Source organism: Scyliorhinus torazame, chromosome 1 (assembly GCF_047496885.1).
Source record: "Scyliorhinus torazame isolate Kashiwa2021f chromosome 1, sScyTor2.1, whole genome shotgun sequence".
NCBI classification, from domain to species: domain Eukaryota; kingdom Metazoa; phylum Chordata; class Chondrichthyes; order Carcharhiniformes; family Scyliorhinidae; genus Scyliorhinus; species Scyliorhinus torazame.
This window is the reverse complement of record NC_092707.1, coordinates 51,867,871-51,892,572: the sequence shown is the minus strand read 5'-3', so window position 1 is coordinate 51,892,572 and position 24,702 is coordinate 51,867,871. Positions and strand designations below refer to the sequence as shown.

The 24,702-nt window shown below is 49.6% G+C and overlaps 1 protein-coding gene across 2 annotated transcripts in view; it reads left to right on the top strand.

Annotated features, from left to right (window-relative positions):
- Positions 1-24,702, top strand: part of rasal1a (RAS protein activator like 1a (GAP1 like)) — a 386,120-nt gene that overhangs the window by 203,363 nt on the left and 158,055 nt on the right. For both annotated transcript variants that reach the window (XM_072492394.1, XM_072492310.1), the window contains exons 10-11: positions 8,436-8,531; positions 24,339-24,492. In XM_072492394.1, the coding sequence (XP_072348495.1) occupies positions 8,436-8,531; positions 24,339-24,492 (250 nt within the window). The remainder of the gene's footprint in view (positions 1-8,435; positions 8,532-24,338; positions 24,493-24,702) is intronic.

The window sequence follows — 24,702 nt, the reverse complement described above, 5'->3', positions numbered from 1 at the left end:
TGGGAACCTTGTTACGTTACCAGTGAGGGCCAGGGAAAATCGGAAAACGAATCTCGCCGGCGCAAATCTCTTTTTCTGATTGTTGCGAGATTTTGCGCCCACGTTGTTGTTTGCCCTCGTGGCTAACACGAGGAGAAAATTTCCTCCAATGTTTCATAATGCCAATCACCTTTTGTCAGTGGACAGCAGAAGAACAAATTTTGATAATTGGGAGGCTCCCTCCATTTCTTTAGTAGTGCTGTGGTTCCTGGAGTGAATTTCAGTGAATATTTAAAGCAATTTTGGCCAGCTCTAGAACTGTCATCACCTGGTATAAATCCGACTGTAAAGGAGGGAGAGCCTCCCCAGGTTACACACCATCCCTTGGTCAATCACAGGACTCCGACAATGCTGCTCCCTACTGGCAGCTTGCTTGGAGGTCACCCTCTGGAGACTACCCCAGTGATTTTCAGTCTCTGTCCCTTGGCGGGAAATCAAACTGGAGGCAATTTTAGGCAACTTCAAACATCAATCTTAGTATTTGGAATTCATACTGGTTGAGAGCTAATGGAAATTATCTTTAAAGAGCCAGAAATGTTACGGAAATTTAATGAAGAATAGTCTTCTTTGGGTTCCCGCTAGCTTGGCAGTGAGGCAATAAATCAGCATTGTTTCCTACTTATTAAATGAATGTAAGCCACGCAGTTTAATGACTCATCAAATTACTGTGGCTGTTTGCTAAAGTCTGCCTTGGCTGTTGGTGTCTGCTTTTGAGTAAACAGGCGGTTTGTTTTTTAAAGATAGAATCTTGGCAGAAGTTAGTGAAAGATCCAATGAAGTGAGAGTCAAACACATAGTTGTCAAAGGTGAAAAACTAGAAGACATTTGTGGAGCTGTGGCGGGATGGTGGTCTTTCGAGGTTTGCCTGGACGTTGTTAAAGGAACCCACTCTGTGAAATGATCTTCACCACATCCAGGTCATTAATTATGTCTAGGTGCAGCCTCAGGAAAATCTCTCCGACTATACTTAAATACTGGGGAATCTCACGGGGTTATGAGCAATGGGTAAGTGACTGTTCCACCAAGGGTTCTTCCAATCCTCTGGCAGAGTTACATGAGGCGATCAGGGAAATCCCCACTGAATTCCCAGTCAAATACAGTTAGGTCAGAGCATGGTTATGAGTAATTGCTAAATCAGGCAGTGGTGAAAACAAAAGTCACACTACTATTTGCGGAATATCAACTCACATCCCTGGCCATATACAGCACTGTACTGACGTAGATTATAAGTGGCCAAGGACGGGAATGCCGGTCAAGTTAACTTCTTCAACCAGAACATCGACCTTAAAATGAACATTTGAATAAATTTAGCTATTAAAAATATTAATTTATTTTGAGTGGTCCATATGGGTCACTTGCCTGGATGAGTGCAGAACCAACACTCAAGAATTGCAAAACCATCCAGGGTAAAAAGACGTGCTTGATAGGTACCCTATCCGTGATTGTAAATATTCCCACCATTCTCGGCCAGTCCTAGTGGACAGTGTCTGTACTGTGCACCATGTACAAGGTGCACTGCAGCAATGTGTCAAGGATTCTTCAATAGCTCCTCCCAAACCTGCGACCACTAGCCCCCTCGATGTCTCATGAGGCTACCTCCTGCAGGTCCTCCACCAAGTTCAACACCATATTCACCTGAAATGTAGAGTCATTCCTTTATCGTTGCTGACTCAAAATACTGTAACTTCCTACCTTCACCACAGAGGCAGCAGCAGTTCAAGAAATCAGCGTTGTCTCACATCCTTAAGGGCAATTGAGATGTGCAATACCCAGCGATGCTCATATCCCATGAGTGAATGAAGAAAAGCAATGTACATTCTCACCGAAAGCCCTGTTTTGAAAAATAACAATTGAAGGAGTAATTCAGTAGAGAGCAGCAAAAAGAGGAAGTGTGTCTCAGGAAATTATAATGATAATAATCTTTATTGTCACAAGTAGGCTTACATTAACACTGCAATGAAGTTACTGTGAAAAGCCCCATTCGCCACATTCCGGCGCCTATTCGGGTATACAGAGGGAGAATTCAGAATGTACAAATTACCCAATAGCACGTCTTTCGGGACTTGTGGGCGGAAACCGGAGCACCTGGAGGAAACCCACGCAGACACGAGGAGAACGTGCAGACTCCGTACAGACAGTGACGCAAGCTGGGAATCGAACTTGGGACCCTGGAGCTTTGAAGCAACAGTGGTACCCACTGTGCTACCGTGCTGCCCATGAATTAAAATTAATCAATAAGAGTTATCATGTTATGCAGCTGTAACTATCTGAGATTTTCTCTCTGTGAGCATCATATCCTCCTGTAAAGTGTCACGATGACAAGTAATTGTGACTGAGTGGAGATCGACCTACAACTTCACCAACTAACCACAGACCTATTGAATTGTCTAAAGAAGACCTGTTTTAAAAAGAAAATACAAGAAAAGACACTGATCAAAAACTGGCTGCTATGAATCACCTGATGTCTGATATTGTATGTTAAGCATTTCTCTGCAAATCTTCTATATGAATCACACTGCAGACCTGTTGCATGGAATTTCCCACCTGGCGGGTATCAAGGTCCACTGCAAATGGGATCTGTCCTGAAAGGAAGGCAATTAAAGTGCAAAATGCTGGATATTAAACAACTATCATCCTATCAGGACAATAGCAACTGCAAAACAGCCCAAAACGCATTAGAGGTTCAAAACCCCCTGTGGAGGATGAAATAACTCCATCTCCTGTTGATTTCGATCTTGAAATGTGTCAAAGGTTCTGGAGACAAAAAGACAAAGGCCGGGATTCTCCCTTCTGGGGACTAAGTCCCCATGCCGGCGGGAAAACCGGTGCCAACCAGTCCGGCGTCAACAGCCCCCGAAAGTGCGGAATTCTCCGCAATTCCGGGGACTAGGTGGATGCCGGAGGGATTGGCGCCGCTCCAGCCGGCGGCGCATGTGCGGAACGGCCGGCGCATCTTCGCGCATGCGTGGGGGTTCTCTTCTCTGCGCCGGCCCCCGGGCAATATGGCGGAGCGCTATAGAGGCCCCTACGGAACAAGCCCGCCCGCAGATCGGTGGGCCCCGATTACGGGCCAGGCCACCGTGAAGGCCCCCCCCCCACCCTCCCCCCGCCCCCCATGGGGTCGGATCTCCCATGCCCCCCCACCGTGAGTTGAGTGATTGACTCAAATGGATAGCCGCTCGGCCCATCAGAGCCCGGAGAATCACCGGGGGGGGGGGGGGGGGGGGGGGGAGGGGCGAGGGGGGGGGGGGGCGCTGCCAACGGCCCCCGACCGGCGAGGTGGGAATCCCGCCCCCGCCTGAAAAACGGCGCCGGCAGTGGGGCGGGATTTGCGCCTCCCCCCGGGTATTCTCCGACCCGGCGGGGGGGGGTCAGCGAATCCCGCCCAAAGTGTGTGATTTTCCACGTGCTAGCGTGACATGTTATCCAGCAGCGGCGACGGCTCACCATTGGCCGCCGGCGGACTCTTCTGGCCACGCCCATGCCTATGGTGTTTTGCGTGGCTCACCCATCCCTGCCGCCTGAGATACCGCCTTCGGCAGGACTGGAAGACGCCGTCGGCATGAAGGGCAAAGAATGGGATCACTTGGCCTCCAAGAATGGCTGCAAAAAATGCACATCAACTACCTGTTTTAAAAACTGATTCTGCCAAGCAGAATCAGGAGAGTGAGGAGGAGGAATAAGAAACATCCAAAACACACTGCTGGGAGAGACCATTAAAGATCTCTCCCTCTCTCTCTGAAGCTAAAAGACTGCAGACCTGAATCAAGTGAGCTCCAGAATTCTACAGAAATTGAACAAACTTCAAATGGCTGCAATGTTCAATAATCTGCACCTCAAAGACAAGCAAAGGATTTAATCATGTATATTCTTTTAGCTTTTTACTGTCCTCTAACTTTCTTACTTCTGATACCTGTGTGTGTGTGTCTCATCGTGTCTTTATTTTTTCTCGGGTATAGTAACTAATAAACCTACTGAGCAAAGTTTTCTGGCTGTTCCCGGTGGCGGGATCTTCCATTCCCGCTGACGGGATTTTCCAGTCCCACTGGTGGCAGAGGGTGCAAACAATGGGAAAACCCATTGACCGCTGCAGGGCCAGAGGGTCCCACTGCCGGCCAATTGCAGGCTCTCTCCGCTGCCACAAAACATGCTGCGGGCGGGTGGAGGGGTGGGGGGGGGGGGGGGGGGGGGGGAAGCGTGGGGGTGATCTCCTGCCCACCCACTTTTTCTTTGACTCAAGAAAACCTTGTTTGATTGGCTCCTTGTTAAAAAAAATACATTTGCTTTGAATAAGCCATTTATGGGGGGGGGAATTGTTTTTAAAATCAATGTTGTGACTGACTGGGGACAGCCGGGGGGATTGAACAGAAGCGGAGCCAGCTCTTTCCTCCTCATCCAGCCGTAACAATAGGGTGTCTGTTTTATTTTGAGATTTTACCTATTTTGTTGCGTGACAGAAATTCAATTTAGCTGACAATAATTAAAAGACAGCCCTTCTACAGTTCACTCAGAGGCTCTGGAATTGATACTCTCATTGAAATGCTGCTGGTTGCAATTTACGGATTCCATTTGTATGAGCAGCGCACGGGGATCACCTGCGACCAGTTCCCTGACTGCTTAAAGCTGGCAACAATCAGGTGAAGCCTCAGGTTTGCTTGTGGAAGTCAGCCATATTCGAGCAGGCTTCAATCATTCTTCAAAATTGGTGCAAAGGGAGGCAATGCCATTTCCAGAGTGAGAGACCACCTGGACGGTCTCTAGGAATGGGGCAGGGCCCAGTGTTCAGGCTTGGAGGAGCTCAGGTAGTTATTGCTGGCGCTCCCCACTGCCAGAGCTCGGACAGTCACTCCCCCTCCTTGTGGTGATCCATCCCGCATTCCCAAGCCCCATTGACGAGAGCAGTGAATAGGATTCACACTGGCCTAGTGGGGGAGGTCACAGAGATGTTTGTGGCACCGCATCCAGAATGGGATGGAACTTGCCTGGTCAGGCGGGGCCCTCTCCGCTCGCTATCCCTTGGGGGAGAGTAGCGCCTGCCTTTTCTGTACAGCCTGGAGTACAACTAGCAGGGCGGCATCGCTAAATTGTGGGATCATGCGGTGTCTATCTTCCAGTATGCTGACAGTAGCTTCCTGGTCCACTCCTTGGGCCTTCAGTTGAACCCCTGAGGTTCAGGGTTCTACTGTGCTGCCAAAGGAGTCATCACCATGGTGTCTGCAGTGATCCTGGTGAATGAGGCAGCACAGCACACTGGGGTGGCAGCCCTTTAAAAATGCTACCAGCTCCTGCCTTTCAGTCAGGTAAATCTGAGATTGGCGCTTTTTACCCATCCCCATGACAGGATTGGACAGGCCCCACACCACCAAGCACTTAATTGGCCTCGTTCCTTTAGTTTGGCGATAGTGTCCCGTGTCCACCACCAAGACCGTGGCTCTGGGAATTAAATTCAGCACAGAATTCCTACTTTTCAGGAACTACAGCAAGAAGCTGAAGGAACTGCAGAACGTCATACCAACAACAGCAGCCTGCATTTGGTGAGGAGTAAGTGGGGAGCATAGGACGAGTAATCCAGAGACCCGGGTTCAAATCCACCTTGGCAGATGGTGAGATTTGACATAAAAGTCTAATGGTGACCATGACACCATTGTCATGGTCATAAAAGCACCTCTGGTTCATTCAGGAATTCCCCTGCCCTAACCTGGTCTGACCTACATGTGAGTCCAGACCCACTGCAATGTGGTTGACTCTTAACAACCCTCTTAAATGGCCCAGCAAGTCATTCAGGGCAAGGGCAATTAAGGATGGGCAACAAGTGCTGGCCTAGCCAGCGACACCCACATCCCATAAAATAATTAAAAATAATTTGTATAGTGCCTTTTAATGAATGAAAATATATGTCCTTGGGGTGCAATCAGACGACAGTTGACACCAAACTAAAGAATGAACTATTTTTAAAAAACTAAGTGAGGTTGCCCAAAATCTTGGTCTAGGAGATAGTTTGAGGACAATATGATCACGGATAATCTCTTCTCGGCCTCAATTCCACCTTCCTGACGAAATTGGGAGTGTCTGGAAAGTGGAATTGAGGCCTGGAAGATTACCAGTGAGAAGGATGGAACTCTAATAGTAAAACATGAAGCAGAAAGTTGCAAACGGAGTCACTGCCATAGCTTAGAATACCCTCCAAACCTCCCAAATCAGTTTGACTTGTGAAATATCAGCCTGTTCCCATACTCCGTTTAAAATCTTACTATGAGCCAGGTGATACGTTCTTTTGAAAATAGCCAATCTCCTCTTATCATCATCAGCATCATCAGTCAGCCACTTCCTCCAGTCACTTTAACCCATTGTGCAGCTTCTGCTTCCTTTCCCTTTAACCCCCATGGTTCCAACAAATCTTTCATTCAAAAGACACACCTCCAAACCCGTTTAATTGTGGCTCAGTTTGCCAAGCTACGAGAAGGAAAAGGGAGACTTGCATTTATGTAGCATCTCTCACAATCTCGAGACATCAGAAAGTGCTTTCCAGCCAATGGAGTATTCCCGAAGTCTGGTCACTTGTTGCAATGTGGGAACATGCCACAATGTGGAGCAATATATTACAGCTTCAACCCCTGCCCTTTGCTGAGCCCCGTGATCTCATCTGATTTAACCCCCATTGGCTGATTGGGTATGCTGTGATGCTGCAGTTAGGTCAATTATATTTGGGCGCAAGCTCTCTATGGCTTAGAGTTGAAGATATGTTAGTCTTTGTGGCGTTATTCTGATGTAGTTGAATTGGATGCATTGGAAATTGGGGGAATGAGTGCAAATCTACTGGTTTTTTTCAGGCACTAGTGGCGGCAAAATCCGGGTGTTTCTGCTGCCTGCGCTCCTGTACCCAGCAGCAGTTTAGGGTTGTATCTGGGGATGTTTCTGGGTTATACAAAGTATCCCACCAAATGCTATTGCGGAGTCCCAACAATGCCTAAATGGGCTGAAAATAGATGTGGGCATTGCACTGGGGCATTTGGAGTTAGGTTTATTGTCACCTGTACCGAGGTACAGTAAAAAGCATTGTTCTGCGTACAGTCCAGACAAATCATTCCATACATGAAAAAACATAGGACATATATAAATACACAATATAAATATATAGACACAGACACTGGGTGTAGCATACGGAGTGCAGTGCGGATGTGTGGATAGATCAGTTCAGTCCATAAGAGGGTCATTCAGGAGTCTGGTAACAGCAGGGAAGAAGCTGTTTTTCAATCTGTTAGTGTGTGTTCTCAGACTTTTGTATCTCCTGTCTGGTGACTCTCCAATGAAATAAGCAAACAATGATCAATCCAAGAGGCATAAACGCCTGCTTCTATATTAAGGACATTAACTCTGGGTTTGAGGATGAAGCATTGGTCTAATGACACTGCCAGATAATATTTTACTCTGTTTATATATTACGTAGAATCAAAAACTAAAGTTTCAAAACTTTAACACATGGCCAAATAAGGATTGTGGTCCAGGAGCACTAAACTTGAGCCACTTTCATTACATGAAGCACATTAATTCAGTCTCGCTGAACACCTCTCTGAATATCAGCTCTGTTTGAGTTCATCTAGATTCAACTCACAGAAGGAACTTGCATTCATATAGTACCTCTTTTGACCTCAGGACACCTCACAGACGAAGAAATATTTTGCAGTGTGGTCACTGTTATCATTTAGGGAATGGAAAAGCCAATTTGTTTAGAATGAACTCAAAAGAAAAAACAGCATTGCGATAATGACCAGATAATTTACTTTGAGGAGGTATAAATATTGGCCATGGAACCAGGGATGATACTCCTGCTGTTCTTCCAAACAGTGCAATGGGAGCTTTTACACCCACCCGAGAATGTAATATTTCGTCCAAAAGATGGCACTTCAGAGCTCCATCAGTACTGGAACTAAGCTGCCAGCCGCTATTATGGGACTTAAATTCACAAAACTCTGCATTTAGAGGTGTGGTCAGCTACTGTAAATTGTTAATGTTAACAGCAAGTAAATATTAGTCACATCAACCTTCAATGTCCGTCCAAATATAAGTTCAAAAGCAAGTGCTGCTTGGTGAAGAGCAGCAGAAACGAAAGACCACTTTTGGATTTAGTATATTTGGTGTTGAATTGACAGCAACTTGAATTATTTAAGCATTATATTGTATGACTTTGACAATCTCTAATGTCCCAGTCCCGGGTCACTGTCTGTGTGGAGTTTGCACATTCTCCCTGTGTCTGCATGGGTCTCATCCCCACAACCCAAAAAGATGTGCATGTTAGGTGGATTGGCCACGCTAAATTGCCCCTTAATTGGAAAAAAAAACAATTGGGTAGTCTAAATTTATTTTTCTAAAAACTTTGTCAATCTCTTCTCTTTTAGGGTGTTGCTGCTGCAGGACCCACTATAAGAACGACCCTCTCCGGAGCGTCGCAGGACTATGATGCAGACCTTGCGTCCACAGACTGTCTAAACTGGGTGAGTATTGAAGTTACCCAATATACAAGAAATGACATGGGAATAGGTTCAAAGTAACGCTGATCTAAAACTCACATCCTTTCTGTTTGGAGTATTCCACTATTGTAGGTATAACTCCAGATTTATAATATATGATTATTTTTAAAAAATAGATAAGATTAGATTAGATTACTTGACTAGAAACAACGTGCAGTGGTACAGGGAAAGTGCAGGAGAATGGCACTAAGTCATGTTGCTATCTGGAGAGCTGGTGGAGAGATGATGGGCCAAATGGCCTCCTTCTGCACCGTTACACTTCTGTGATTATGCTCCTGCAAAGTCTTGGGGCGCGATCTATTGGCCACGTTGTGCCCGAACGGCAGCGCGTGCGTGGCCAGTATATGCTGGGGGACCATTTCCGGGATCTATCCTGCTCGCCACGCCTCACAAGATCTAACACGATCTCACGAGACATCATGATCTGAAGTCTGCCCTTCGTGGGCGGGATGAGTATTTGGCAAAGCTAGTCTCACCCTAATATACACTCACCTGATCTACAAAAGCACTGGGATCTAACCGCTTATTCGCCTTGGAGACCTCAGGTGAGTGCTGTTCAGTGCTGGTTCCATAAACAAGGACCAGGTGGAATGGCACTTGGGGGGGGTTCACCCTCCAGGGGATCAGAGGACCCCAGTTGGTTGCCCTCTGGGCAAAGTGGCACCCAGACACTGCTGGTGCAATTGGGCACCCTGGCAGAGCTACCTGGGTGCCAGCCTGGCACTGCCAAGGTGCCCGGGTGGCACTGCCAGCTGACGGGGTACTGCTAGGGTGCCAGGTTGGCAGTGCCGAGGTGCCAGGCAGCATTTTCCTGTGCCAGTGATCGGGCCCAGTGGTGCCCTGCCTGTGTGAGGTGGGGTGAGTGTGGCCCAAGGACCTCTTTATAAGTATGTTGGTGTTGCATTGGGGGTTGAGAGATCAGGACGCGATTCGTCCCCATCTCTTCCTGCACTGAGGAGTTCTGGCGAACGGAGAATCCAGTGTCAGGTAGTAAACGGGATCAATGCCGGGCACCGATCCCATTACGATGCTCCGGTTCCCCACTGGCGTCCGGATCAATGTTCGCACCATAGGTAAAACCATTTGCACCCTATTAATGGGCCGGATACCATGGGCGTGAATCCCGCCCCCGACGGCTGCCGAATTCTCCGGCACCAGAGATTTGGCGGGGGCAGGAATCGCACTGCGCCGGTCGGCGCCCGCTGGCAGCAGCCCCCCCCGCCGATTCTCCGGCCCGCGATGGACCGAGTGGCCACCCGTTTTTTGCCGGTCCCGCTGGTGTAAATTAGAGTAGGTCCTTGCCGGTGGGACCTGGCGACCTCCGGGGTTCTCGGGAGGGCGCGGGGGGATCTGGCCCCGGGTGGTGCCCCCACGGTGGCCTGGCCCACGATCGGGGCCCACCGATCCGCGGGGTCCTGTGCCATGGGGGCACTCTATTCTTCCGCACCGGCGGCTGTAGCGGTCCGCCATTGCCGGTGCGGAGGCAAAGCCCTCTGCGCAAGTGCTCGGATGACGCCAGCACATGCTGGCGCTCCCGCACATGCAGCAACTCACGGCGGCCGGCGGAGGCCCTTCGGCGCCGGTTGGCATGGCGCCAAGCCCCTTCCGCGCTGGCCGGTGTGGCGCAAACCACTCCGGGGCCGGCCTAGCCCCTGAGGATTCCGCACCTTTGGGACAGCCTGATGCCGGAGTGGTTCACGCCACTCCGTCCTGCCGGAGTTGCCCGCCCCGCCGATTACGGCAGAATCCCGGCCCATATTCTCCAGGCCCGCGTGATTCCCCGGTCCTCTGGTCTGGGAATCACATGGACGGAAATTCGTGCAGTTCCTGACAAATGTGGCCATGATGGGTTGGGTCCCATGGTCGGCCAACAAGGTAACTCTTTAAGGGAGTTGCCCTAAAGTCTATCGGAGGGCCACCTCCCTCCCCAAAATGCAAGAGCTGCCCACCACCATCAGACTCCCCAAACCGCCCCATCACAGACCCCCTAATTAAAGAGACCCCACTAGATACCCCCTATTTAAAGAGACGCCCACTAGAGACCCCCTAATTAAAGAGACTCCCCCCAGAGATACATAATTAAAGAGATCCACACCATAGACTCCCCCTAATTCAAGAGACCCCCACCAGAGACCCATAATTAATGAGACCCCCACTGGAGACCTCCCAGAAGAGAGATCCTTGTTTGGAAACCCCCAATAAGAAAGGCCCCTAACTGGATGCCCCCCAGAAGTGAGACCATCGCCTGGAAGCCCCCAAGAAGAGAGATTCCTGCCTAGAAGCCACCCATTAGAGCGACCCTTTTCTGGAAGTGAGAGGGCAGTCCAGAGGCAGTGAAAAATAATCATGCTTTGAAATTCACCTGGGCAATACACCTGTTTGCTCAGGGAGATGAAGCACCACCTGTCAATTCCTGGAAGGAGAAAACCAGTCAGTTGGGTTCAAACCTCCTCAGATCTTTGATCTGCAAGCCATTCATTCATTTGGTTGTGATATTGATTTCACTAGTCTGTGATTGACAGCTTCCATACATGCCCAGCTGTCTGCATTGTTCCAATCATCTTCTTTCAGGCTTGAGTGCTTTTGAAGTGGTCAGCTGTGAAACTGACAGCAATGTTTATAAATATCAAGCTTTGATTGACAGCTCCTGGACCACATGAAAGAAAGTTAAGTACTTTCTGTTAGGTTCTTTTCTGGGGCGGGGGGGGGGGGGGGGGCTTCCAGAGAGGGCTCTCTTTTCCGAAGGGCATACAGACAGGGGTCTCCCTTCTGAGGGGCTTCCAGAAAGGGGTTTCTCTTCTGGGAAGTCTTTGATGGGGGACATCCCCCTTGATGGTTTCTCCTGAAGTTCTCCTGAAAATAGACAAAGGGTGGGATTTTCTGGTGCCGCAGAAAGTCAACGGACTCTTGGCCGCCACTCCAAATTTTCCGTTCCCGTCCACGACTGTTCCAGCCGCGGGCGGGACTGGGAAACCCCAGCCAAAATCTCATCCTAGTTTAGCCTGTGAAAAAATAACTATCCTACTGCATCAGCTATCGGCCTTTCTTCTGGAACCAAAATAGAAAATGCGTTGTGCCAAACTAGAATAAACTCTGTTTCTCGCCAATGACTCCACCAGCCCCTCCCCGCCATTTTCTGTTTATGTTTCAAACTTCCAGCATTTTGATTTTGCTTCAACATTAAACAATTAGTGTCAGTCAACATATTTACTTCAGCTAACAGCAAACAGAAAACATTGGCCATTTGGCCTCTCCCTGGTATTACCATTAACTCCTTTTATAGAGAGCCACCTTCATACCTCTGTAAATATTGCAAGAAATCTTACAACACCAGGTTAAAGTCCAACAGGTTTGTTTCGAATCACTAGCTTTCGGAGCACTGCTCCTTCCTCAGGTGAATCAAGTGTTGTAAGACTTCTTACTGTGCTCACTCCAGTCCAACGCCGGCATCGCCACATCACGGCTACCATCGACTCTGTAAATATAGGGATAGCTACATTTAGCTGTACCTTACTGACCCCATCATTGATTTTCAAAGTTTCATGCAGTGCTCTTCATCTGCCCGTCTGATTTGAGATCTGGATCAACCAAAACCTCCTTTAGTTATAATATAAAAGAACAGACAGACCCCAGCCTGGTACAGGCTCCTTATAATAATCATTCAATATAGTAGATCATCAGGATACGGTTCATTATTAGTGTATTTCTAGGAGTCTATTTGTTTGAATGGGTGACTATATTACAGACCATTTTTGAAAGATCACCTTTTCTCAATTAACCATCATATCTCAATGGTTTTCAACATCTAAAATGATAATAGAAGCTTACTCCCCGAATGATTGCTGCAAGCAGTCTGTGATTTATTGAGTTAATGATATCTGACAGTGCGAGCAACCTTTGGAGGATTCTGTTAATACACTATTTCACAATGAGGACTGATTATGTTTACAATTTTCCAAAGCTTACATATTGACTTTGAAGCAGGAAATGGAAAGAGCCTCAAATTAACAAAAGCCACCTTGTGTTTTGATATTTCAGAATTATTGTTATCTGAAGCTCAATACCATTGTATAGGATTTTTAAAAGAAGGCTTTGTTAGGGGTGGTGCCTTTCTGTGTCACCATACTCACTATTACCTCACGAAGGCTTCTAGACAGCAATCAGGATTATCCATTCTAAATCCCACGGGGGGTGGGAATTGGGAATGTTTCCCGCTATGGTGCCTGGTGGAGATTTGCGGCAAATCGCATGATGCTGGGTTAATTAATTAGGCTGTTGGGGGTTTCCCAACATATTGCGCGCTGGATGACTCTCGCGCCATTGTCATACCTGAGTGTGCAGGGCAGCACGGTGGCGCAGTGGGTTAGCCCTGTTGCCTCATGGCGCCGAGGTCCCAGTTTCGATCCCGGCTCTGGGTCACTGTCCTTGTGGAGTTTGCACATTCTCCCCGTGTTTGCATGGGTTTCACCCCCACAACTCAAAGATGTGCTGGTTAGGTGGGTGACCATGCTAAATTGCCCCTTAAATGGAAAAAATGAATTGAGTACTCTAAATTTTTTTTTTTTTTTAAATATCTGAGTGCGCTATTTAAAAGACACCTGGACATCAACTTCATTGTTGTGAACCCACCATGGAAGGAGATGGATAGCCCGGCGATCCCAGGGAGCTCCGGTCCACAGATTCAGCAATATTTCCCTTGCTGTGCTGCTCAATGCAGTGGCGGGCAAGAGGGCTGCCCAGTACCCAAGGATGGAAGGAGAAGGCTGAGCTGTGTGACCAACACTGCATGAGAGGAAGTGACCAGATTCTTCAATCTGCACGGGCTCACCTCTCTGGAAGGGACTGCCCCAGAACCCTTGTGGACAACATGCATTGCATCAATCACAATCCAGTGGGTTATTTGTAAGACTGAAAACATGAGAGAGATACATGAAACCCAATTGTTGTCAACCCCATCATCTCTCTTTGCTCAGGAAAGGTTACTTACTCCCCCATGCCTGTTCACACCTGCACACTGCCCCATGCCTGTTCACACCTCCACACTGCCCCATGCCTGTTCACACCTGCACACTGCCCCATACCTGTTCACACCTCCACACTGCCCCATGCCTGTTCACACCTGCACACTGCCCCATGCCTGTTCACACCTGCACACTGCCCCATACCTGTTCACACCTGCACACTGCCCCATGCCAGTTCACACCTGCACACTGCCCCATGCCTGTTCACACCTCCACACTGCCCCATGCCTGTTCACACCTGCACACTGCCCCATACCTGTTCACACCTGCACACTGCCCCATGCCTGTTCACACCTGCACACTGCCCCATGCCTGTTCACACTTGCACACGGCCCATGCCTGTTCACACCTGCACACTGCCCCATGCCTGTTCACACCTGCACACTGCCCCATGCCTGCTCACACCTGCACACTGCCCATGCCTGTTCACACCTGCACAATCCCCCATGCCTGTTCACACCTGCATACTGCCCCACGCCTTTCCGAACCTGCACACTGCCCCATGCCTGTTCACACCTGCACACTGCCCCATGCCTGTTCACACTTGCACACGGCCCATGCCTGTTCACACCTGCACACTGCCCCATGCCTGTTCACACCTGCACAGTCCCCCATGCCTGTTCGCACCTGCACACTGCCCCATGCATGTTCACACTTGCACACGGCCCATGCCTGTTCACACCTGCACACTGCCCCATGCCTGTTCACACTTGCACACGGCCCATGCCTGTTCACACCTGCACACTGCCGCATGCCTGTTCACACCTGCACACTGCCCCATGCCTGCTCACACCTGCACACTGCCCATGCCTGTTCACACCTGCACAATCCCCCATGCCTGTTCACACCTGCATACTGCCCCACACCTTTCCGCATCTGCACACTGCCCCATGCCTGTTCACACCTGCACACTGCCCCATGCCTGTTCACACTTGCACACGGCCCATGCCTGTTCACACCTGCACACTGCCCCATGCCTGTTCACACCTGCACAGTCCCCCATGCCTGTTCACACCTGCACACTGCCCCATGCCTGTTCACACTTGCACACGGCCCATGCCTGTTCACACCTGCACAGTCCCCCATGCCTGTTCACACCTGCACAGTCCCCCATGCCTGTTCGCACCTGCACACTGCCCCATGCCTGTTCACACCTGCACACTGCCCCATGCCTGTTCACACCTCCACACTGCCCCATGCCTGTTCACACCTGCACACTGCCCCATACCTGTTCACACCTGCACACTGCCCCATGCCTGTTCACACCTGCACACTGCCCCATGCCTGTTCACACTTGCACACGGCCCATGCCTGTTCACACCTGCACACTGCCCCATGCCTGTTCACACCTGCACACTGCCCCATGCCTGCTCACACCTGCACACTGCCCATGCCTGTTCACACCTGCACAATCCCCTATGCCTGTTCACACCTGCACACTGCCCCATGCCTGTTCACACCTGCACACTGCCCCATGCCTGTTCACACTTGCACACGGCCCATGCCTGTTCACACCTGCACACTGCCCCATGCCTGTTCACACCTGCACACTCCACCATGCCTGTTCGCACCTGCACACTGCCCCATGCCTGTTCGCACCTGCACACTGCCCCATGCCTGTTCACACTTGCACACGGCCCATGCCTGTTCACACCTGCACACTGCCCCATGCCTGTTCACACCTGCACACTGCCCCATGCCTGTTCACACCTGCACACTGCCCCATGCCTGCTCACACCTGCACACTGCCCATGCCTGTTCATACCTGCACAATCCCCCATGCCTGCTCACACCTGCACACTGCCCATGCCTGTTCACACCTGCACAATCCCCCATGCCTGTTCACACCTGCATACTGCCCCATGCCTGTTCACACCTGCACAGTCCCCCATGCCTGTTCGCACCTGCACACTGCCCCATGCCTGTTCGCACCTGTACACTGCCCCATGCCTGTTCACACCTGCACACTGCCCCATGCCTGTTCACACTTGCACACGGCCCATGCCTGTTCACACCTGCACACTGCCCCATGCCTGTTCACACCTGCACACTGCCCCATGCCTGTTCACACCTGCACACTGCCCCATGCCTGCTCACACCTGCACACTGCCCATGCCTGTTCACACCTGCACAATCCCCCATGCCTGTTCACACCTGCATACTGCCCCACTCCTTTCCGCACCTGCACACTGCCCCATGCCTGTTCACACCTGCACACTGCCCCATACCTGTTCACACCTGCACACTGCCCCATGCCTGTTCACACCTGCACACTGCCCCATGCCTGTTCACACTTGCACACGGCCCATGCCTGTTCACACCTGCACACTGCCCCATGCCTGTTCACACCTGCACACTGCCCCATGCCTGTTCACACCTGCACACTGCCCCATGCCTGCTCACACCTGCACACTGCCCATGCCTGTTCACACCTGCACAATCCCCCATGCGTGTTCACACCTGCATACTGCCCCACACCTTTCCGCACCTGCACACTGCCCCATGCCTGTTCACACCTGCACACTGCCCCATGCCTGTTCACACCTGCACAGTCCCCCATGCCTGTTCGCACCTGCACAGTGCCCCATGCCTGTTCGCACCTGTACACTGCCCCATGCCTGTTCACACCTGCACACTGCCCCATGCCTGTTCACACCTGCACACTGCCCCATGCCTGTTCACACCTGCACAGTCCCCCATGCCTGCTCACACCTGCACACTGCCCCATGCCTGTTCACACCTGCACACTGCCCCATGCCTGTTCACACCTGCACACTGCCCCATGCCTGTTCACACCTGCACACTGCCCCATGCCTGTTCACACCTGCACACTGCCCCATGCCTGTTCACACCTGCACATTGCCCCATGCCTGTTCACACCTGCACACTGCCCCATGCCTGTTCACACCTGCACTGTGCCCCATGCCTGTTCACACCTGCACACTGCCCCATGCCTGTTCACACCTGCACACTGCCCCATGCCTTTTCACAGCTGTACACTGCCCCATGCCTGTTCACACCTCCACACTGCCCCATGCCTGTTCACACCTGCACACTGCCCCATGCCTGTTCACACCTGCACACTGCCCCATGCCTGTTCACACCTGTACACTACCCCATGCCTGTTCACACCTGCACACTGCTCCATGCCTGTTCACACCTGTACACTGACCCATGCCTGTTCACACCTGCACACTGCTCCATGCCTGTTCACACCTGCACACTCCCCCATGCCTGTTCACGCCTGCACATTCTCCCATGCCTGTTCACACCTGAACATCCCCCCATTCCTGTTCACACCTGCACAGTCCCCCATGCTTGTTCACACCTGCACACCCCCATGCCTGTTCACACCTGCACAGTTCCCCAATGCCTGTTCACACCTGCACACTTCCCCCATGCCTGTTCACACCTGCACAGTTCCCCCATGCCTGTTCATGCCTGCACATCCCCCCATGCCTGTTCACACCTGCACACTTCCCCCATGCCTGTTCATACCTACACACCACCCCATCGCCACACTCTGCCACGGCCCCTCCCACACTCACATCCATTAAATCACATTCCATGAACCCCACAGCATATATCTCGTTGACCTTCCTTTTCCTAACTCCCCTGTCTCCCTCTAGGCTTCCACACCTGCCCACTCTTCTTCATTCCTCTCTTCCACGTCTAATGATCCTCACATAGAGCAGAACATTGCCGGCAGCTGTTCCTCGTGTAGCTGATTACCTGCAGAGTGAAGACCTACACCCTGGAATATTCTGCAGTGCGAAGATCCACATCCTGGAATCTGCTGCAGTGTGAAGATCCACATCCTTGAATATCCTGCAATGTGAAGATCCACTTTCCTGGAATCTTCTGCAGTGTGAAGATCCACATCCTGGAAAATCCTGCAGTGTGAAGGTCAACATCCTGGAATCTCCTGCAGTGTGAAGATCCATTTCCTGGAAGATCCTGCAATGTGAAGATTCATATCCTGGAAGATCCTGCAGTGTGAAGATTCACACCCTGGAATCTCCTGCAGTGTGAAGATCCACATCCTAGAATCTCCTGCAGTGTGAAGATCCACATCCTGGAATCTCCTGCAGTGTGAAGATCCACATCCTGGGATCTCCTGCAGTGTGAAGATCCACATCCTGGGATCTCCTGCAGTGTGAAGATCCACATCCTGGAAAATCCTGCAGTGTGAAGATCCACATCCTGGAATCTCCTGCAGAGTGAAGATCCACATCCTGGAATCTCCTGCAGTGTGAAGATCCACATCCTGGAAAATCCTGCAGTGTGAAGATCCACATCCTGGAATCTCCTGCAATGCGAAGATCCACATCCTGGAAAATCCTGCAGTGTGAAGATCCACATCCTGGAATCTCCTGCAGTGTGAGGATCCACATCCTGGAATCTCCTGCAGTGTGAAGATCCACATCCTGGAATCTCCTGCAGTGTGAAGATCCACATCCTGGAATCTCCTGCAGTGTGAAGATCCACATCCTGGGATCTCCTGCAGTGTGAAGTTCCACATCCTGGAAAATCCTGCAGTGTGAAGATCCACATCCTGGAATCTCCTGCAGAGTGAAGATCCACATCCTGGAATCTCCTGCAGTGTGAAGATCCACATCCTGGAAAATCCTGCAGTGTGAAGATCCACATCCTGGAATCTCCTGCAGAGTGAAGATCCACATCCTGGAATCTCCTGCAGTGTGAAGATCCACATCCTGGAATCTCCTGCAGTGTGAAGATCCACATCCTGGAAAACCCTGCAGTGTGAAGATCCACATCCTGGAATCTTTTACAGTGTGAAGATCCACATCCTGGGATCTCCTGCAGTGTGAAGATCCACATCCTGGAATCTCCTGCAATGTGAAGATTCACATCCTGGAAAACCCTGCAGTGTGAAGATCCACATCCTGGAATCTCCTGCAGTGTGAAGATCCACATCCTGGGATCTCCTGCAGAGTGAAGATCCACATCCTGGAATCTCCTGCAGTGTGAAGATCCACATCCGGGAATCTCCTGCAATGTGAAGATTCACATCCTGGAATCTGCTGCAGTGCGAAGATCCACATCCTGGAATCTCCTGCAGAGTGAAGATCCACATCCTGGAATCTCCTGCAATGTGAAGATCCACATCCTGGAAAACCCTGCAGTGTGAAGATCCACATCCTGGAATCTTTTACAGTGTGAAGATCCACATCCTGGGATCTCCTGCAGAGTGAAGATCCACATCCTGGAATCTCCTGCAGTGTGAAGATCCACATCCGGGAATCTCCTGCAATGTGAAGATCCACATCCGGGAATCTCCTGCAATGTGAAGATTCACATCCTGGAATCTGCTGCAGTGCGAAGATCCACATCCTGGAATCTCCTGCAGAGTGAAGATCCACATCCTGGAATCTCCTGCAGAGTGAAAATCTGTATCCTGGAATCTCCTGCAGTGTGAAGATCTGTATCCTGGAATCTCCTGCAGTGTGAAGATCCACATCCTGGAATCTCCTGCAGTGTGAAGTTCCACATCCTGGAATCTCCTGCAGTGTGAGAATCCACATCCTGGAATCTCCTGCAGTGTGAAGATCCACATCCTGGAATCTCCTGCAGTGTGAAGATCCACATCCTGGAATCTCCTGCAGAGTGAAGATCCGTATCCTGGAATCTCCTGCAGTGTGAAGATCCACATCCTGGAAAATCCTGCAGTGTGAAGATCCACATCCTGGAATCTCCTGCAGTGTGAAGATCCACATCCTGGAATCTCCTGCAGTGTGAGGATCCACATCCTGGAATCCCCTGCAGTGTGAAGATCCACATCCTGGAATCTCCTGCAGTGTGAAGTTCCACATCCTGGAATCTCCTGCAGTGTGAAGATCCACATCCTGGAATCTCCTGCAGTGTGAAGATCCACATCCTGGAATCTCCTGCAGTGTGAGGATCCACATCCTGGAATCCCCTGCAGTGTGAAGATCCACATCCTGGAATCTCCTGCAGTGTGAAGTTCCACATCCTGGAATCTCCTGCAGTGTGAAGATCCACATCCTGGAATCTCCTGCAGAGTGAAGATCCACATCCTGGAATCTCCTGCAGTGTGAGGATCCACATCCTGGAATCCCCTGCAGTGTGAAGATCCACATCCTGGAATCTCCTGCAGTGTGAAGATCCACATCCTGGAATCTCCTGCAGAGTGAAGATCCACATCCTGGAAGATCCTGCAGTGTGAAGATCCACATCCTGGAATCTCCTGCAGTGTGAAGATCCACATCCTGGAATCTCCTGCAGGGTGAAGATCCATATCGTGGAATCATCTGCAGTGTGAAGATCCACATCCTGGAATCTCCTGCAGTGTGAAGATCCACATCCTGGAATCTCCTGCAGTGTGAAGATCCACATCCTGGAATCTCCTGCAGTGTGAAGATCCATATCGTGGAATCATCTGCAGTGTGAAGATCCACATCCTGGAATCTCCTGCAGTGTGAAGATCCACATCCTGGAATCTCCTGCAGTGTGAAGATCCACATCCTGGAATCTCCTGCAGTGTGAAGATCCACATCCTGGAATCTCCTGCAGAGTGAAGATCCACATCCTGGAATCTCCTGCAGGGTGAAGATCCATATCCTGGAATCTCCTGCAGTGTGAAGATCCACATCCTGGAATCTCCTGCAATGTGAAGATCCACATCCTGGAATCTCCTGCATGGTGAAGATCCATATCCTGGAATCTCCTGCAGTGTGAAAATCCACATCCTGGAATCTCCTGCAGTGTTAAAATCCACATCCTGGAATCTCCTGCAGAGTGAAGATCCACATCCTGGAATCTCCTGCAGTGTGAAGATCCACATCCTGGAATCTCCTGCAGAGTGAAGATCCGTATCCTGGAATCTCCTGCAGTGTGAAGATCCACATCCTGGAATCTCCTGCAGTGTGAAGTTCCACAACCTGGAATCTCCTGCAGTGTGAAGATCCGTATCCTGGAATCTCCTGCAGTGTGAAGATCCACATCCTGGAATCTCCTGCAGAGTGAATATCCACATCCTGGAATCTCCTGCAGTGTGAAGATCCGTATCCTGGAATCTCCTGCAGTGTGAAGATCCACATCCTGGAATCTCCTGCAGTGTGAAGATCCACATCCTGGAAAATCCTGCCGTTTGAAGATCCATGTTGTCAATGTTCCACCTATCCGTTGCTGCACATCTTCCAGTGTCCACTGTCGCTGGAGGCCTTCATCTTCCACTCTCTGCAAACTGCCCAAGCCGCCTTCCAGATGAGTCTCGACATGTTCCGGATCAGCGTGAGATCCTACTGGCAGTGCGGAGGATTGAACAGGGGGCGACAATCCCAGTTGGGACTTCGTTTGGTCCTGTAAATGGAGTGAAAAGCAGCTTCACGCTTGCCTCTGGTGGGAATGCTGAGCCGCCAGGGCGGACGGGAGGACATTTACCCATTGTTATTTCACACTGACGGGAATTTGGACTGTCCCCTCCCCAGCCACCATTACAGTGAGTGCTGGTTGGGACAGGAAACTCCTGGTCATCAGAAAAAGCACCTCGAAGGACAGTGGAAATAGAATTGAGTGAATACAAAGGTCTTACTAATGGTACTTTGTACTATGGTCACACCACTAATCCGAAACCAGACATGCAGAATGGGTGTGTATTGAAAATTGCTAAGGCACTACTGTATAGGGAGAAGTCAGCTTCTGAGTCGTTTCACATTTATATTGCTGTTAACTTTTGTGACCTGGTAAGCGATGAAACCAGCTGGTGTAATTTTAGACTCAAAGGTACTTTAGTTTATGTGGCATGTTTCAGTGGCTTAAGCTTACTTGTCTGCAAGAGCTCTCAAGATCATACATATGCCTTCATGAGAGTGAAGATGTACAATAGGCTGTAAAAGAACCCATAGCTGCTTGTAAATTATACCCTGTATTATTCATATGGCTGGTCTAAGGAATAGGTTTTGTCAGATGCAGTATGATGTGCCTGATACTGCACAAAGCAGAGCGTAAACTGGAGCACGCTGCACCTCGATGAAACAAAGACCCATTGACTGGGGATTTGTCACAGATACTTCCAATTTATGGTGACCTCGATTTCTGTGGAGTGCACATATTGTGTCCGAAATGAAAGGGACTGGGAATGTATGCTTTGCACAAAGAATTGCTTAATTTGAGAGGAAGAAAACAAGAAGAAAAAAGAAAATGGCTAACGGTAAGTTTAAGTGGAAAATGGTTACCTTTGTTTATCTATGATGTGGAGATGCCGGCACAGTAAGAAGTCTTCCAACACCAGGTTAAAGTCCAACAGGTTTGTTTCAAACACTAGCTTTCGGAGCACTGCTCCTTCCTCAGGTGAATGAAGAGTATGTTCCAGAAACATATATATAGACAAATTCAAAGATGCAAGACAATGCTTAGAATGCAAGCATTTGCAGTTAATTAAGTGTTTACAGATCCAGAGATAGGGGTACCTCAGGTTAAAGAGGTATGAATTGTCTCAAGCCAGGATAGTTGGTAGGATTTCGCAGGCCAGATGGTGGGAGATGAATGTAATGCAACATGAATCCCAGGTCCCGGTTGAGGCCGCACTCATGTGTGCGGAACTTGGCTATAAGTTTCTGCTTGGCCTCAACCGGGACCTGGGATTCATGTCGCATTACATTCAGACACGGGGAGAACGTGCAGATTCCGCACAGACAGTGACCCAAGCCAGGAGTCAAACCTGGGACCCTGGAGCTGTGAGGCAACTGTGCTAACCATTATGCTACCGTGCTACCGAGCACCCTGAGGAAACCCCCACAGACATGGGAGAATGTGCAAACTCCACACAGACAGTGGCCCAAGGCCAGAATTAAACCTGGGTTCCTGCCGCTGTGAGGTAACAGTGCTAACCACTGTGCTGCCCTTAGTCTCGTTTCTTTGGCTACCAGCTGAAAGGTGAGGTCCAATAAGCATACTGACGAACCAAAAGCAGAGTTCAATGAGGGGAGTGTGGAGGAGAATCCCAATATATTGTTAAGAAAACAATACCCTGTTGAACCCAGAATTACGACTCCATTTTCCTTCACGTCTAAAGTTTCAAGGGTAAAGTTGTTCCACAGTGTTACTTTACGACACTAATTCTAGAGTCGTAGAGGTTTTCAGCATGAAAACAGGCCCTTTGTCCTAACTTGTCCATGCCGCCCAGTTTTTACCACTAAGCTAATCCCAATTGCCCGCATTTGGCCCATATCCCTCTATATCCATCTTTCCCATAGAACTGTCTAAATGCTTTTTAAAAGACAAAATTGTACCCACCTCCACTACTGCCTCTGGCAGCTCGTTCCAGACACTCACCACCCTCTGTGTGAAAGAATTGCCTCTCTGGGCCCTTTTGTATTTGTCCCAACTCACCTTAAACCTATCCCTCGAGTTTTAGACTCCCCTATCTTTGAGAAAAGATGTTGACTATCTGTCTTATCTATGCCCCTCATTATTTTATAGACCTCTGTATGATCACCCCTAAGCCTCCTACGCTGCAGGGAAAAAGTCCCAGTCTATCCAGCCTCTCCTTATAACTCAAACCATCAAGTCCTGGTAGCATCCTAGTAAATCTTTTCTGCACTCTTTCTAGTTTAATAATATCCTTTCTATAATAGGCCGACCAGAACTGAACACAGTATTCCAAATGTGGCCTTACTAGTCTTGTACAACTTCAGCAAGATGTCCCAAATCCTGTATTCAATGTTCTGACCAATGAAACCAACTTGCCTTCTTCACCACCCTGTCCACCTGTGACTCCACTTTCAAGGAGCTATGAACCTGGACACCTAGATCTCTTTGTTCGATAACTCTCCCCAACGCCATACCATTAACTGAGTAGGTCCTGCCCCGATTTGATCTACCAAAATGCATCACCTCACATTTCTCTACATTAATCTCCATCTGTCATTCATCAGCCCACTGGCCAAATTGATCAAGATCCCGTTGCAATCCTAGATAACCTTCTTCACTCTCCACTGTGCCACCAATCTTGGTGTCATCTGCAAACTTACTAACCATACCTCCTAAATTCTCATCCAAATCATTAAGATAAATAACAAATAACAGTGGTCCCAGCTGATCCGTGAGGCACACCGCTGGTCACAGACCTGCAGTTTGAAAAACAACCCTTTACAACCACCCTTTCTCTTCTGTCGTCAAGCCAATTTTGTATCCAATTGGCTACCTCACCCTGGATCCCGTGAGATTTAACCTTATGCAACAACCTACCATGTGGTACCTTGTCAAAGGCTTTGCTAAAGACCAAGCAGCCGTCAACTGCACTGCCCTCATCCACCTTCTTGGTTACGCTTCAAAAAACTCAATCAAATTCGTGAGACATGATTTTCCACTCACAAAGCCATGTTGACTGCCCCTAATCAGTCCTTGCCTCTCTACATGCCTGTAGATCCTGTCCCTCAGAATATCTTCTGACAACTTACCCACCATAGACGTTAGGCTGTAGTCCCCAGGCTTTTTCCTGCAGCCCTTTTTAAACAAAGGCACAACATTTGCTGTCTTCCAGTCTTCAGGCACCTAACCTGTGGCCGTTGATGATTCAAATATCTCTGCTCGGGGACCCGCAATTTCCTCCCTAGCCTCTCACAACGTCCTGGAATAAATTTCATCAACTCTCTTCATCTTTGCACACAGGAATCTATACCCGGGGTTGCTGGGTGCTGACTGGGAAATGATCTATTTATCAGGAGCTTGTGACTCACCAGGAACTCTTTCTGACCTTTGGCAGGTTGAGGATATGACCCCTCTCACCATGCTGGAGGAAGTTACCACGGTGGAGAGCCGACAGGATGTGGCGGTAACTCTAGTGAAGATTTTCCTGGGTCAGGGCCTGGTGTTGCCATTCCTTGACTACCTCAATATGAGAGAAGTGAACAAAACAAGTAAGTGCTGATTTGAGCAAAAGACTCGAGGTGAATCTTTCTGACGGTTTCTGAATGAGCAGGAGGATCCTCTCTGTTTCGCTGCAGAATCTGTAATAGTAGATATTTCCTTATCAAACGCAAAGGAAGCCACACGGGATCAGTCCTTTCAAGGTCATTTAAATAACTTGAAAGGAGAATTAGAACCAAAGGGCGGAATTGTACCGTATT